Source organism: Xylaria bambusicola, assembly GCF_022495145.1.
Source record: "Xylaria bambusicola strain CBS 139988 unplaced genomic scaffold F5B22scaffold_2, whole genome shotgun sequence".
In the NCBI taxonomy this organism is placed as follows: Eukaryota; Fungi; Ascomycota; class Sordariomycetes; order Xylariales; family Xylariaceae; genus Xylaria; species Xylaria bambusicola.
In genome coordinates, this window is record NW_025953555.1 from 741,585 (window position 1) to 755,798 (window position 14,214).

The window sequence follows — 14,214 nt, forward strand, 5'->3', positions numbered from 1 at the left end:
AAATCTCATGGATCCCATTGTGCGTCATTCCAAGCCCGTAATTGGTACAGTTCGATCAAGTTGTGTAAAAAGAATATGAGTAGATCTTGCAAGTTGCAAGGAGAAAGGGAAGCATGCGTTAATGCATGGCACAGATTGTAAAGGCCGTAGTGTACAGATTAGTCGTTTCGAAACAGTTGAACGTGGGATTCGAGAAAATAAACAAAAAAGGATCCCTCTGATGTAGTGAGAATTCCTGGTGTGGAGGCAAGGAACATAAGTATGAATCGTGGGCATCGGACAATCATGTCATATGATGCTCTCCTTGAGCAATAGAAGGGCGTGAAATGGCGTAGAGCGTGAGTAATGCTGGCATCCTGGTACAGAGTGCAGGATGATCATTTCTATGTATTCGAGTCCGTTGGAAGTCTCAACGGCATTTCTCGTAAAATTCGTCATTAGTAATCATATTCGTAAAAGGGAAAGGCATCGGTTGTCCCGGGTTTCTTGTCGAAAGTAAAATATCATTAGAGGATAACATGAGTCGGAATGAGTGTGAGAGTTAAAGTCAATCGGGGGTGCCGGCGTGTTGATATTCCATCGTCATTTTCCCCATCCTTGCTTGACTCCGACCACTACGAGTGCAACGATGGCGCCTAGAATTAATATGCCGAAGATGGACATATAACGGTTCAGGTGTCTCCACCACCGTGCGCTCTGGTATGACGTTTCATCAGCCAGGGCAACCCGGCTATACACTGGCCCACGCCCAAATTCATTCGGCGGTTGAAGCTGTGTAGTACTTGTGCCTACTTCCTCCATATCTAAACGAGGATTAGGAGGTAATGGCAGGAGGCCCGCAATCATCCAGGCTAAGTTAATATGACTAGTTAGCTCTCCCGACCCATGCCGCACATTTTCAGTTGTAGCTTACCGAAAGGGAAAATGAAACCAAAAACAAACAGCACAACTTGAATATTGCGCCGTCCTAGTATACGATTCTCGGTAGACCAGGTGTCTGACGGGGGCTGCCATATACTGTAGCGGCTGAACCGATTATCTGGTCGAAGATGAGGTGACCAAATACTAGACGTCTTTTTCTTCAGTCCTCGACGAATATTTCCAAACACTGGCGTCGTCGTATCTACCAAAATGGGCTGCGGGCCGTCGTTTGAGGGTTCCCTTGGTCGCCGGCGGGGGTTCCGTATATCTTGATGAAATTGTTCTGGGGCAGGAGAGCCACCTGGGACCCACGAGCTAGGCGGGCGATTATCATCACCTTCGGATATTATTGACGGTGAAGCAAGCCAACGTCTCTCGCCACTTCCGTAATACAACCTGTGACTTATTAGCACTGACCGTTATCACACATTACTCTATAGGCGTTTTAAGTACCTTGCCCAAGTCGGAAGAGAGTTGGATGTAAGACTGCCGCTTCGGGAGCTGGTCGAGGAGCGCAAACTTCGGTCAGACGATTGTCGAGAGAGAAATCCGAGCCGAGTCCGAGAAGATTTGCTCTGAAGTTGATGCATATGTTGCAAATCTGCCAGCCCATCGCCGTGTTCATCATGATCCCTGACTGTGGGAGCTGGTGGGCTCGGAAGTTCCCTCGCGCCTCGCATGAAGGCCGCACCCGGTCGGTCGAGTGAACCTGATCGAGAGTGTGTTTGGGGTATTACCTGGGTTGTCTCCAGATTATCGAAAATAGAAGACGAGATGCTCTGAATATTTCTGCTACCTCGACTGCCAAGGGCACTACTGCCCCGTTCGCCTGCCGAGCCATGAGAAGTTAGGCGAGAGCCACGATCACTACCCTCGTACTCAGACATTACGGTAGAGAGTTGTGAGCTCCATTGATGCTTGTCCATCCGTAATTTTGGTAGTCCACTGCTGTTTCGGCCAGTCCATAAAGCCTTCCGTACAGACGAGGTAGATGGCGGTGTATATCCCAGACGAACGACGTTTGGTCCACTATCCTGTGTCAAGACGCTGGATATTGACGAAAACGAGTTCGCTCGCCCGTGTGCGTTCTCCTTGGAGGCTCGTTTCAAGTACAGGTTCTCCGAAGACGATCTCTTGTGTGGTCTTAACGGTGGAATGACAAGGCTTTCTTGAGAGTAAGTTTCTTTGACTTGTCGTCGGAAGCTATCGAAGGATGTTTGCTCGCGAGGTCCTCGAGTATCCGAATAGACCGAAGGTGATGGAGTGATGTTGTCATGGACGATGAAATTCCTGCTCCCTGGTGTGTCGAGCGAGATTTGTTCAGATGCAGGATAGGAATTGCCGTGTACTATGTAATTCTTGCTGCCCGGAGTGTCTAGGACTGCGTGTCCGCGTGCAGGGGATGAGTTGATCGACTGGTGGGTAGATGATTGTCCTCCAAGTAATTGATAGTTCGAACTACTTGACGACGGCGGTACGTCGATGCTATCGGAATCCGGTAAAGGAGGCGAGCTACGACCAATGATCTGGTAATTAGTGGTCTCCTCCGAAGTAGAGTCGCTAAGTTCGGTAACGAAAGACGATTTTTGAGTGAGAGGGATATAAGGCACACAGGGTGCGTTTGTTGTTTCCTGTAATGCTGGAAGTTTTGTGACAGGTTCCTTCTCCTTTCCCTTGGCTTTCGGCTCTGGAGTTATTGGTACTTTGCGTAGTCCACCAATCATACGATAATTCCAGGGAGACGAAGTATAGTTATCCTCGTTGGGTTTTGTTGGCGTAGCTGCAGCAGCTGAAGATGAGGGCGAGACGCTGCGCTCGGGCAGTGAACTGAACAGAGAGCTGGGATGATCGTCGGTAGGCGCATCAAACGACGTCTCTTCATGCGAACTGAAGAAGGAGGTATTAGAGTTGAGGTACGATCGAGCTGTAGACTCGGAGCCGGTCGACACTCGAGTATTTGATTTTAACAGAGAAAAAGTCTTGTCTGAGTTAACGCTGATGACCCTTTCTCGTCGAGGCGCAGCTTTCGCCGTTGTGGGAGATGAGGCTTGCCCATTGTCGCGCTGGCCCTGTGACTGTTGGGTTGGCGCATTAACACGTCTAATAAAACTGCTGTGAGACGTCCTCAGAACAGCAGGGGGTGGTGGGGCAGGATGCTCAGTGCCTGGCGAGTCAGACCCGAACCTCGATTCCGAAACGCCTTTGCCTTTGACCCATGTCGAAGAAACGATAGGCGACGAGGACGATGCCGGTGACGATAAAGCAGACCCTATGAATCTCTCCCTTCCGTACGATGTCGAGGCATTGCTAGTGCGGTCATTGGTTTTTTGAAAGGCAATATTGCTTCTGGGAGTTTCTGGTTCCGGAGCATGTGATGCAGTTTCTTCAGCTGTTATCTTCGGAGGAGTATAAGGGACTAGACGAATTTGCAATTTGTTCTTTTCCGAGTCTGTCCTCTCATATAAAGGTGTCCTCTGCGAATGAGACGAAGAGGATGATGATGATGATGACATAGTTCTACAGTAGACCAGATCCGTAGCTATAGCTATGACAATCGGCCTTGGATTTTTGTTATATTAGTTTGATAAAAGTGGAAATCTCATCATGGCCATGGCACGTCATGCGAATGTTCGAGCTGCATACAGGCAATGAACGTGTTCGCAGCTCTTGACCCTGTCCCTAAGCAATCATGTGGAGTCGGTAATGCGAGAGTTTTGAATGAAATCCTGGCTGTCGGCGATAGTGTCCCAAAGTCGTTTCGTGATATTAGAATAGATAATATTAAATTTGACGAAAGAAGTGAATTATCCTAAATCATAAAAAGAGGTATGAGAGCGAGAGTAAGGAAGAGTAAAAGAAAGAAAAAAGGTCGAAAGCTCAGGACTGAGCCTGGATTAGGAAGGCAGACAATGAAGGTGTGGCCGTTCGCATGAAATATAGGTTATTGGGTGAAGCCAAAGTTGGAGATTGGCAGGACAGCCGATTATAGAAGATTCAATAATGTCGACTTAGCACATATATCCTAATGCTAAGGCCACACGCCCACCGGGTTCGAAAGGAAATAAATGAGTGAATGACAAGCAAAAGATGCTTAACGATAGACAGGAGGGTAGGAATGGTTTCTTGAATTAAGTCAAAGCCGCGACTATTGATCGATTGGCTTAGGGCAGAGGATTTTGACTGCTGGCTGGCTGGCGGGCCATGCAACCTAAAAGGAGTAACAGTCTGTGGCTAGGGTAAGGGACTGTACACTACATGCGCATGTTCGTCCCATAGAAGACAGGCTAGACCGGGGCACAGGTAGACCTTGGCGAAGAGAGGCTGACATATTGCCAGGGTTGGGAGAAACTAAGAAGCGAGTACCAGCGCTGGGCTCTTCCGTATCCTAGCCTTAGGTATCGTGACTATTACTAGGTAGAGATGATCTCTCGCCATGGGGAGGCGGGTACGTACGCTACTAAGAGCAAGTGCTAGAGAGGGTGAAACATTGGAACAAACCTGATGATTATATGTTATGTATATAGACGCCAATACGTAGCCAGGTGCCCATCTAATATCCATTTCATGTATGCAGGTCGCTATTTTTTTTTCTTTGAGGTATCCTCTGTCTTTGGTGGTTGAAGCGAACGGCGAGCAAAGTGCAAGGATTTCATGGATCAAGCGGAAGCTAGACCCGTTGGCCTGCAGCTTCTACTGCAAGACTGAAATGAGAGCGAGAACAACGGAGTGGTGAGAGATAGAGCCAATCGCATGAAAGTATTCTCTTTCTGACCCCCACTTGAGGTTCATACCAGCGGACCGTTATGACCGTTGATACATGTAAACTTTGCTGGTAGTGTATCCTACATATGAGCAAAACGCTAAGGTAACTTCTCGTTCATTCGTTGTCCTCTATGGGAAAAATCTCTCCAAGGTCGTTGTAGAGTCGTATAAGCATGCTGACTTAGGCTTCGGCATCCTCCCGCTCTTGTTGAGAGCCCGAGCGACTTCTAGTAAGTCTGTTATATAAAGTACCTATATTTGCCCTTGAGTACCGTAACTGGGCATCATACCAGGCGTGTGTACACGTGTGGTGTAGGTAGGTGGTGTGGTACCTACCTACCTGTCTAGCCTGTCGAGGCCTGTCTTTCGTCATGAGCGAGATGATCGACGGCGTCCCTGGCCCCCTCCACTGACCAGGGCGATACCAGCAGGTAACTATCCACTCACTGGTTCGATATAGGTAAGGTAGTACCTAGATATGATGCACTGGGTGAATCTTTCTGCACGCTATTTAGCCTTGTGCAGATTTGATCGGGAAGAAGAAAATGATATGCCTACCTACCTAAGGTACCAGGAAACCATTCTGCATCGTGATAATCCAGCATAGGTACCTGCTCTACCACATTACTTCGTATCTACCTAACAGGTGGTGGTCGGGATGCTGGGAGTCGGCGGTGAAGAAAGATGAAATTAAGAATTGGACAGGACAAGCTCAATTGGCTCGTTTGGTGGGCGGGCCAAGACCTAGTCAGGGCAGCCCCTGCGTACCTAGGCACTTAGCAGGCACTAATGAGGACGCTAAGATAGGTACCCACAAGCACTAACACAGTCTAACAGTGATTTACAGTTGCGTGGATTTGAGGGCGTCAGGCGTCTCAACCACCACAACCAACACTGTTGTATTAGGCCTCTTCAGGCCTATGGTTTTCCAGCCACTCACTGCCCCGGATCCCACTGTCTAGTAGAAAGTGGTCCGCCTATGATATGCTTAACCCACGCGCTGGGTATCAGGATAACGCGTTCACTTCGCGTTCAGTTCCATTATCAGCATCGTGTTTCGACTTGCAGTGTGAGCTGTTCACATACCTATGAAGTGCATCATGATGCTTAAATAGGTACCTACACTACTCCATAGCTGCTGAGACAAGGCGGTTTTATAATCTACTGCACGGTGAATTATTCTCAGACCTTCTTGCTTTTTCTCGTCTGGTTATTAGATGTTTTACCCCAGGGGATGATTCATGGCCGCCAGCACTCTGCTCTGTCAGACATCGAGTGCACGCTAGTATCCGTAAATGGGAGGCTTTCTCCACGACCTCAACCCCTCAACCTTCCGGGTATCCTACCGAAGATACCAAACGAAAAGGGGAAAGGCCCCGTGATTTGAACGGTTCTACTACCGAACGACTATCTACTCCGTACATGTACAATACTACGTAAAATCTGTTGTATCGCGTGCGACGCTACATGGCCCCAATCGTCCCCCAGCATTTCACGTCCTGCGACAGCCATCAACATCGCAGAGTTTAGCTCGCTCTGACACAGGGGTCCGTCTTGTGTTGCTGTACATACGTGTAACGTGTTGAACGTACGTCTCCAGGTGCAGCCTATCAAACGCGCTTATGCGCTCATGGCGCTTATAACACGATCGACTGACTGCCAACTTATTAAGCGCCTGTCGGTTTACACGTACAAGGACGCCAGTCTACCAAATATCGTGGAGTTCGGAGTCCGGCAGCATTGAGACATCCATCCCTTGGCAGGTAGTGTACGGAGTAGGTAATAGAGCTCGCTGGATCTACCTAGAATAGGTATAGCAATTAGGTAATTCGCCGTGAGACTGGCTATCCAGTTGCCAGTCTTGATCATCAACCCGTGTGTGAACTACTTCTACGCACTCAAAGGGGGCCGTCTTTATCTACTACCTTGGCAAAGCTTTACTCGAGGAGATATTGCCTACAGTAAGGGCCGACTCTGGCCGACCTTCGTTCCTATCGCTAGTCGCCGTTCTAGTTCACCACTGGATCAGAAGATCATTCCCATCTCAAGAAAGGTCTGCCTCGGGATCTGCCGGCCCACCTCCAAACCACCCACCAAGCATCATCCCGGGAACTCGGGTTGGCTTTCACGATGCCGGCCATAACGGATTTCATACATCGCTATTTGGGCAAGGAACAAGGCAAGTGCTACCGAAACCTATGTGACATCAATTTCTGTTTCGAACCTGAACTGACCAAACATGCCAGCCAAACCACCACCGCCAATCAGCACCGGCACCGCAGCCGCGCTTCTCGTGAGTCTGTCCATTCATTCAGACAAGTACATACACGCGTGCATACCCGCACATACAGGAGTCCCCGCAACTGTAGCCGCGCGGTCGCTGCTACACGTTCATACACGCTTGGCGAAAAGAACCGCATTATTAACGAGAAGCGCACCCTGACCAGGTCATCTACACCCTCATCTACGTGGTGCCATTCTATCTGTCCTCTACCACGCGCCCGTCGAGAACTCTCTCCCGAGATGCGCCGTCCGTCATCCGGGCCCGCATCACCTCCGTCTCTCTGACCTGTGTCGTCTGTTCGCTTATTACCTTTGTCATCCTCACGTCGCACGGCCGGGCCACCAATGGCGAGGCCCTCCGTTCCATGGGCTACTGGCCGCTGGGCCTCGCGGAGACGGGGAGATCCCTCCTTCTTACCGCCATCCTCTTCAGCGGCCCCTTGTACGAGACCCTGCTCGTTGACGGGGCATGGAGACAGTGGTTGAGTCTGTATCCCGTAACCAGCCTCTTCAGCAAGTGGACTCGCTGGCGCAATCTAGTTGCCGTACGCTTCATTCCTTTTTCACACCCTCCCCACTATTCATCGCGTTTATTCTCTGGGCGCAAACGTCTAACGCTTAACACAACCAAACAGGGCCCGTTCACGGAAGAGGTTCTCTTTCGCTCGGCCTCCGTGCCGCTGATGCTCGTCGCCCAGACGTCCGTGGCACGCACAATATTTCTCTCGCCGGTGATCTTCGGCCTGGCGCACTTTCACCACTTCTACGAGTTCCGCGTGACGCACCCGCACGAGCCCGTCGTGACGGGTCTGCTGCGCGCACTGCTCCAGCTCTCGTACACGTCCCTGTTCGGCGCGTATGCGACTTTCCTGTTCCTGCGCACCGGCAGTCTGCTAGTCATCTTCATCGTGCATGCTTTCTGCAACATCATGGGCTTGCCGCGCTTGTGGGGGCGTGTTGAGCCCTCCTATGACATGGATGACGCCGAAAGTAACGAGGGCGAACACGGTGGGAGAGCCGGCGCAAAGAGGACCAGGCCATCAATCTTATGGTCTGTTATTTATTATGTTCTGCTTGTTGCCGGTGCCATCGGGTGGTGGAGGAATCTCGGAGTTCTCACTGCGAGCACCAACGCTCTGGTTAATATGAAGATATAACGAGCAATAATACTATCTCGAGAGACCATCAGCTGCATGTCATGTTAATTTACACATTAATGAAGATCTATTCACAGACTAGTACATTCCACGCTAATGAGAGGCAATTTTGACTATGGAGTAGAATTTTTTTTGTGAATTCCTGTCTGTGGGATCTTAAGTCCGTAATACAAAATACAGTTGAGAAGTAGCATCTTCTCTTTATCGCTGTTCTAGTTTCTAATTCTACAGTGTGATCCGCTAGGAGTTTCATATGCTTCCTCATATGTCCAGTGGATATTCGAGTTGTGGATAGCCATGTAGCCGCCTTCATTAACATGGAGCTTTGACTTACTTTTGGAATATCAAGCGGTGTGCACATGAGCACAGACTCGGGTTAAGGCGGGCTACCTTGCTATAATGTAGATATTGAAGCGTGGAATTAAGCTTCAGCCTCATAAGGATCAGCCCAGTAGACTTCTTAAGCGCTTTAATGCGCTCAGAAAATGCGGAGTGGGGCATTGGCGCTTATGTATCGAATCACGGTTAAGACTGGTGTCAGGACCGCAAGTTTAAGTCCATGCCAGGGAGAGAGCCTGGCATACTGAATGAGTCGGATCTGATATCATCGTCTCGTGTTCTTGCCCGCCTATACCTCATATGATCTTGATTTAATTCTGGCCTCAAGTTGGCTCCGGAAGCTGAAGTTTCAGCCTGAACCTCCTGACGAGCTTCCTCGCGGAGGGTATTTAGAACCTCACGGCCTTTGCCTTTGCCCATACTGCTGCCAGAAGAGGATAAGGCATCAAGACCATCTTCGCCACCACCCCGGGCATTTTTCATCCTTGGCCACAAGCTAGGCAGGGCAATTTCTTGAAAACGAGGTTCGACAGCACGTTCATCAAACCAGCGGTGTAGACGTGATTCGATTAGTTGAGCAATTTTGGGTACGTCCTGTAACCGTGAGCGGCTGCCCACAAGACTACGAATTGAAAAATCAAGTCTATAGTCGTCGAGAAAGCTGAACGTCATCATTGTCGGTGTTGACTGCGAGGGGTTTGAAGGTATAAATGAGATGCTCAAGGTCCCGCTGAATCGCACGACGCTAACAGCAAACGCGACGGGCAGAACAGCGGTTAAGCGTCTCGGGTAATTAAGCAAGATTTTGGTCTCTAGGGCTATTGTAATCATGTCGCTCAGGTCGACATCCATTCGCGCCTGAAGGCGGGAACCCTCTAATAGTTTCGCGCGAGCTCCAGCAATGCCAGCTTGCCCCGAGATCCCTCCACTGTTTCTGTTTTCCAGGCTCATCCCATCCTCATCGACGGGAATAATCCGACAGTTACTGAAGATTGGGAAGTCCTCGCCGAGTGTCAGCTCGGTGACCTTGATCTCGTCAAGAAAGTCTGGGCGCGAGTCACCGTTCAATGCCTTGGTGAGAGAGTTCAGGATGGCGTCATCGTGCTGAGCATCGCTCCTAAACTGCGCAATAGTTTGGGCGACCAGCACATTGAACCAGTCCAGCGACTCGGGCTGGTGGCTGTCAACATTGTAATATGTTTTGTTTAATATGGAGCCGATTGTGAGTGTTGGGGGGTTGCGCAAGACACTTGATTTCTTCTTCTGCAGTGTAGGCTGTGGCTGTTTTGTGTTTGGCGTCCGCAAGGTGAGAAGCGACTGTCGGTGGGCGAGGGTCCGAGATCGACGCTCTGTGGCACGGATAGATGCTGTCACTTCGGGAGATGGGGCTTCGCCAAATATGAAGAACTTGATAAAGGCTGCTATCAAGAGCACGACAGATATCTGGCCGACGATGAAGCCTTGGGTGAACGACAGGCTGGTCAAATGTAAGAAGTCAGCCACATGATTCGTGAACAGAGGGGTACGCTTTGCGCAGGCTGGCCCACGTTGGTTCAGGCGTCGCCGGACATAGATTGTCCGCGGCCATGTTCTTGATGTAACGTGGAATGTATGCGATGCTTCACATCGGGGACGCTCGAAATTGGATCAGTCGCCTCCCCTCAACACGTGTAATGTATTCATGCTGAAGGGCAGAATGGTTGCTTCAGCGAATATAGTTTGTGGGGAATATCGAAGCGCATTACGCAGACGAAGGGCTAGAGTTCTGGCGTGCTGGATAGGTAGAGTTGAAGCTTCGAAGCTCCAAGCTCAACTGCCGTTCTTATCTTATCAAGATGACGTATCCTGTACTCCAAATCCCCAGCTGCTCAGTCATTACTGAAAGTACTCAGTACCTCACTTGTCTAGCGGCCATCTGAATCCAGCAGTTAGTGGTACCTTACAGCGCAACCCCTGTCCGGTGACGATGCATCGTCCACCTGTGAGACCTGTGAATTGCGTATGTAGGTACTACCTAGGTAGCTACTTCAGCTCATGCTCACTCAATGGTACATGTGATATCTTAATCTACAGTCATCTTGAAGCAACCATCTCATCAGAGCTAAACAACAACACACGGTCTGCTTGCCTCTTGTCACTGGTCTTGTTGTAATTTCCACATTGATAGTCAAATCATCTACCCACCTCGGCCCCGTCAAGATTCCCGTTGGACAGCGGAGGCCATCACCATGGATGTCGTCCAGGCCGTCTCCGGCTACATCTCTAAGATGGTGTCGGCTGGAGACAGCGCAGTAGGCGGTCCATCTGCAAAGATGAAGATTCTGCTCCTGGATCGCGATACGGTGCCAATTGTTTCAACCGCCGTTACTCAGTCGTCACTCCTCAATCATGAGATCTATCTCACCGACCGCCTTGATAACCAGAACCGTGAGAAGATGCGACACCTACGGTGTCTTTGCTTCGTTCGTCCGTCGCCAGACTCAATCCAGTTTCTCATCGATGAGCTTCGTGATCCAAAGTACGGCGAATACTACCTCTATTTCAGCAATATTGTTAAGAAATCGTCACTCGAAAGATTGGCCGAAGCTGACGATCACGAAGTTGTCAAGTGTGTGCAGGAGCACTTTGCCGACTTTATCGTCATCAACCCAGACCTCTTTTCTCTTAATATGTCCCTCCCTCAGCAAAGATTATGGAGCGGCACCCCAGATATGTGGAACTCGGACTCTTTACAGCGTACCACTGAGGGCATAATCGCTGTCTTGCTGGCCCTCAAGAAGAAGCCACTAATCCGTTATGAGAAGAACAGCCTCATGGCAAAAAAACTAGCTTCCGAGGTGCGATATCAGCTCACCCAAGAGGAGCAATTATTTGACTTCCGAAAAGTTGATACACCACCGATTTTGCTCGTCATAGACCGGAGAGAAGACCCTGCTACTCCTCTACTAAACCAGTGGACATATCAAGCAATGGTCCATCAGCTCTTAGGAATTCACAATGGAAGGGTCGATCTAGGAGATGTGCAGGATATCCGGCCGGAGCTTAAGGAAATTGTCCTCTCACAAGACCAAGATCCTTTCTTTAAGAAGAATATGTATTTGAACTTTGGCGATCTTGGAGGGAACATCAAGGATTACGTGGAGCAGTACCAGTCAAAGACGAAGAACAATGCCAATATTGAGTCGATAGGAGACATGAAGCGTTTTATTGAAGAGTATCCAGAGTTCCGCCAGCTCTCAGGGAACGTCAGCAAGCATGTGACTTTGGTCTCAGAGCTGAGCCGGCGGGTAGGTTCAGAGAACCTGTTGGAGGTTAGTGAGGTGGAACAAAGTCTAGCATGTAATGATAATCATGCTGCGGATTTAAAGGTGTGTCTAAAATATCTTCTCTGTGGCAATCAGCTGACACCGACAGAATGTTCAAAAACTGATTCAACACCCTTCGGTCACACAAGAGAACAAGGTCAGCTTAGTCGCATTATACGCATTACGCTATGAGAAACATCCTTCAAACTCGTTAGCCATGCTTGTTGATCTATTAAGTGCGGCTGGAGGCGTACCCGCCCGACAAGCCGACTTGGTTGCAAAACTTCTCATATACCACAACTCGCTCCAACAATCCCAGGCAGCTGGTGGTATTGCGGACATTTTTGAGTCAGGAGGTATATTTTCTGGCGCGAGGGCAATAAAGGGTTTGAAAGGTGTCGAAAATGTCTATACGCAGCATTCGCCGCACTTAGAAGCCACTCTGCAAGATATGATCAAAGGCAAATTACGAGATCAGCAATATCCCTTCATTGAGGGAGGTGGGACAACGCGAGACAAGCCCCAGGACATAATTGTGTTCATGATTGGAGGGGCAACATACGAAGAAGCAAAGACGGTAGCCAGCATCAATGCATCTTCGCCCGGTGTCAGAGTTGTACTTGGGGGGTCTACCATACACAACGGCGCTACATTCCTAGAGGAAGTCGACGATGCCGTGTCTTCTTGGCCAGAGCCTCCTCCAACCACAGCAGCGGGCCGGTTGCGGAAAGAAATAGGCCGCAGATGATTCAAGAGACAATGTCCACTTGTTTTCTCGTTAATGTATATCCATTGCATGGCAGCGGAGCGTCATAGCTGTAATGATGGTTCACGGAGTTTTCATTTGGAAACTCTAACTGATGAAACTCGCTCAATGATATGTACTCGTCCGTACCAAGCGCCCAGATTGGGAATGATGCGAACAGGCTTCTAAATGAGATACCTACAATATTGATTCAGATCTACCTGTCCAACTCTAGTCTTGGTGATAAGTCTCATTGTCACGGAACGACATAAGGAGTGCAGTACTATGCCACTACGCCACCAAAAGGTAACGACGAGTTATCAAGTCGAGAGCTTGACGTCTCTGCACTCACTATATAGTACTGTACTGTGACACTCATCATATTCCAATAAGTCAACTTTACTATATGCCGAGCTGTCAACATCGGAAATTAGTCCTGTCATAGCATCAAAAAGACAAGACCTTAACCAAACATCATACTTATAGTTGAAGTACATTTAAAAGACTGTCAACCGGACAGCGGACTTGGCTCTAGTAGGAGTCGAATTCTAAACCTATAGTCTATAGCTCCGAGCCTACCTTGTCAGCCTAAACTTGTACATATCCTCAAACGATGTGACTACATTCGTGAACCTGTCGACTGTCAACTCCTCAAATCAAGGTATTTGCCTAGAGATATGGGTTGATTAACGTTGATAAAGGAACGCAGATTTGTGTGCTGGGTCGCTCTGATACCTCTCGAGACAAATAACCTGATTTTTGGTATTATCTCATCATCCGCTATATCAACAATGTCGATCTGTACAAGCCTTCTTTGACGGCCCCTATTAATCATAGGGGTAGAAAATGGACACACGTTTACCGCGATAGTGGTTTTCAACGTGATAACGACATGAGGCTCCGTGCAAATCCAACTATACGGGTCTCTGAAATCCCGTATAGAGTCCTCGCACCTTTACACATACACTCCTTTCCAGCTTCGCGCCGAAGACCAAACGCTGTGGCACATTCGCCACTGGATGTAACCATCTAAATGTCTTGAAGTTCCATCAAAATGTTGAACAGGGTCCGGTGGTTAATAACATCGGTTCTCACTCTGTATTTGAATCATGTTATAGTTACCTACCAGATAAGTTTACTCTCTAGACGCAAACTGTTTCCAGTTGTCGATTTCACGAGAAAGAAAGCAGAGAGAAAATTCATTAGATCAATATTCAACGTAGGCGTCGACTAGGTAGTAACTTGTTACCTTCCAATATATATGCGTGGAGCACGATAAGTCGAGCTTAAGGCCACATGGTGTAGGCCTTAACCAGCAGGTGTTTTGGCTAGATTAGTGAATATTGATCTGATGTATAAGACGGTGGGAAAGGATCAAGAATTCGAGCTTATGAATGTCACGGACATCTCTATGTTGGGCCCCTGATCGCAATCTCAGCCTCTTCATCCTTGGATCAAGAGCAATGTAACACTGATAGGCATTATTCGAGTCATGAATGAACCTATGTTGAAATGGTTATTTGTATGGGTATGAAACGGACTGCTTTACCATAAATATCTCCAGGATATGTATAAGCCCTTCGTATTTTTGTCCTGGCGGGGGGGGGGGGGGGGGGGGGGGGTTGTAAGAATGTTTTCAATTAAGTAAAAATAAATAAATAAAAAAAGGAAGAGGTAAAAAAAAATATAGGGGACAAAAAAT

At 48.7% G+C, this 14,214-nt stretch overlaps 4 protein-coding genes across 4 annotated transcripts; 2 read left to right on the plus strand and 2 right to left on the minus strand.

The window, feature by feature from the left end:
- Nucleotides 1-429: 429 nt before the first annotated feature.
- F5B22DRAFT_154481 (uncharacterized protein) lies at nt 430-3,851 on the minus strand. The gene is made up of 3 exons (XM_047969179.1): nt 1,375-3,851; nt 914-1,317; nt 430-851 (listed from the first exon to the last, which is right to left on the minus strand). Exons 1-3 carry the CDS (start codon nt 3,432-3,434, stop codon nt 583-585), a joined length of 2,733 nt encoding a protein of 910 aa, XP_047835716.1. The 5' UTR covers nt 3,435-3,851; the 3' UTR covers nt 430-582.
- A 2,504-nt stretch (nt 3,852-6,355) lies between these two features.
- Nucleotides 6,356-8,229, plus strand: F5B22DRAFT_585438 (CaaX protease). The gene is made up of 3 exons (XM_047973496.1): nt 6,356-6,976; nt 7,131-7,511; nt 7,602-8,229. Exons 1-3 carry the CDS (start codon nt 6,923-6,925, stop codon nt 8,121-8,123), a joined length of 957 nt encoding a protein of 318 aa, XP_047835717.1. The 5' UTR covers nt 6,356-6,922; the 3' UTR covers nt 8,124-8,229.
- On the minus strand, nt 8,230-10,414 carry F5B22DRAFT_585440 (uncharacterized protein). Its single transcript, XM_047973497.1, has 2 exons — nt 10,010-10,414; nt 8,230-9,939 (listed from the first exon to the last, which is right to left on the minus strand). Exons 1-2 carry the CDS (start codon nt 10,048-10,050, stop codon nt 8,661-8,663), a joined length of 1,320 nt encoding a protein of 439 aa, XP_047835718.1. The 5' UTR covers nt 10,051-10,414; the 3' UTR covers nt 8,230-8,660.
- Nucleotides 10,415-12,842, plus strand: F5B22DRAFT_585443 (Sec1-like protein). The gene is made up of 2 exons (XM_047973498.1): nt 10,415-11,830; nt 11,877-12,842. The coding sequence occupies exons 1-2, from the start codon at nt 10,691-10,693 to the stop codon at nt 12,513-12,515; spliced, it is 1,779 nt and encodes a 592-aa protein (XP_047835719.1). The 5' UTR covers nt 10,415-10,690; the 3' UTR covers nt 12,516-12,842.
- Nucleotides 12,843-14,214: the final 1,372 nt, after the last annotated feature.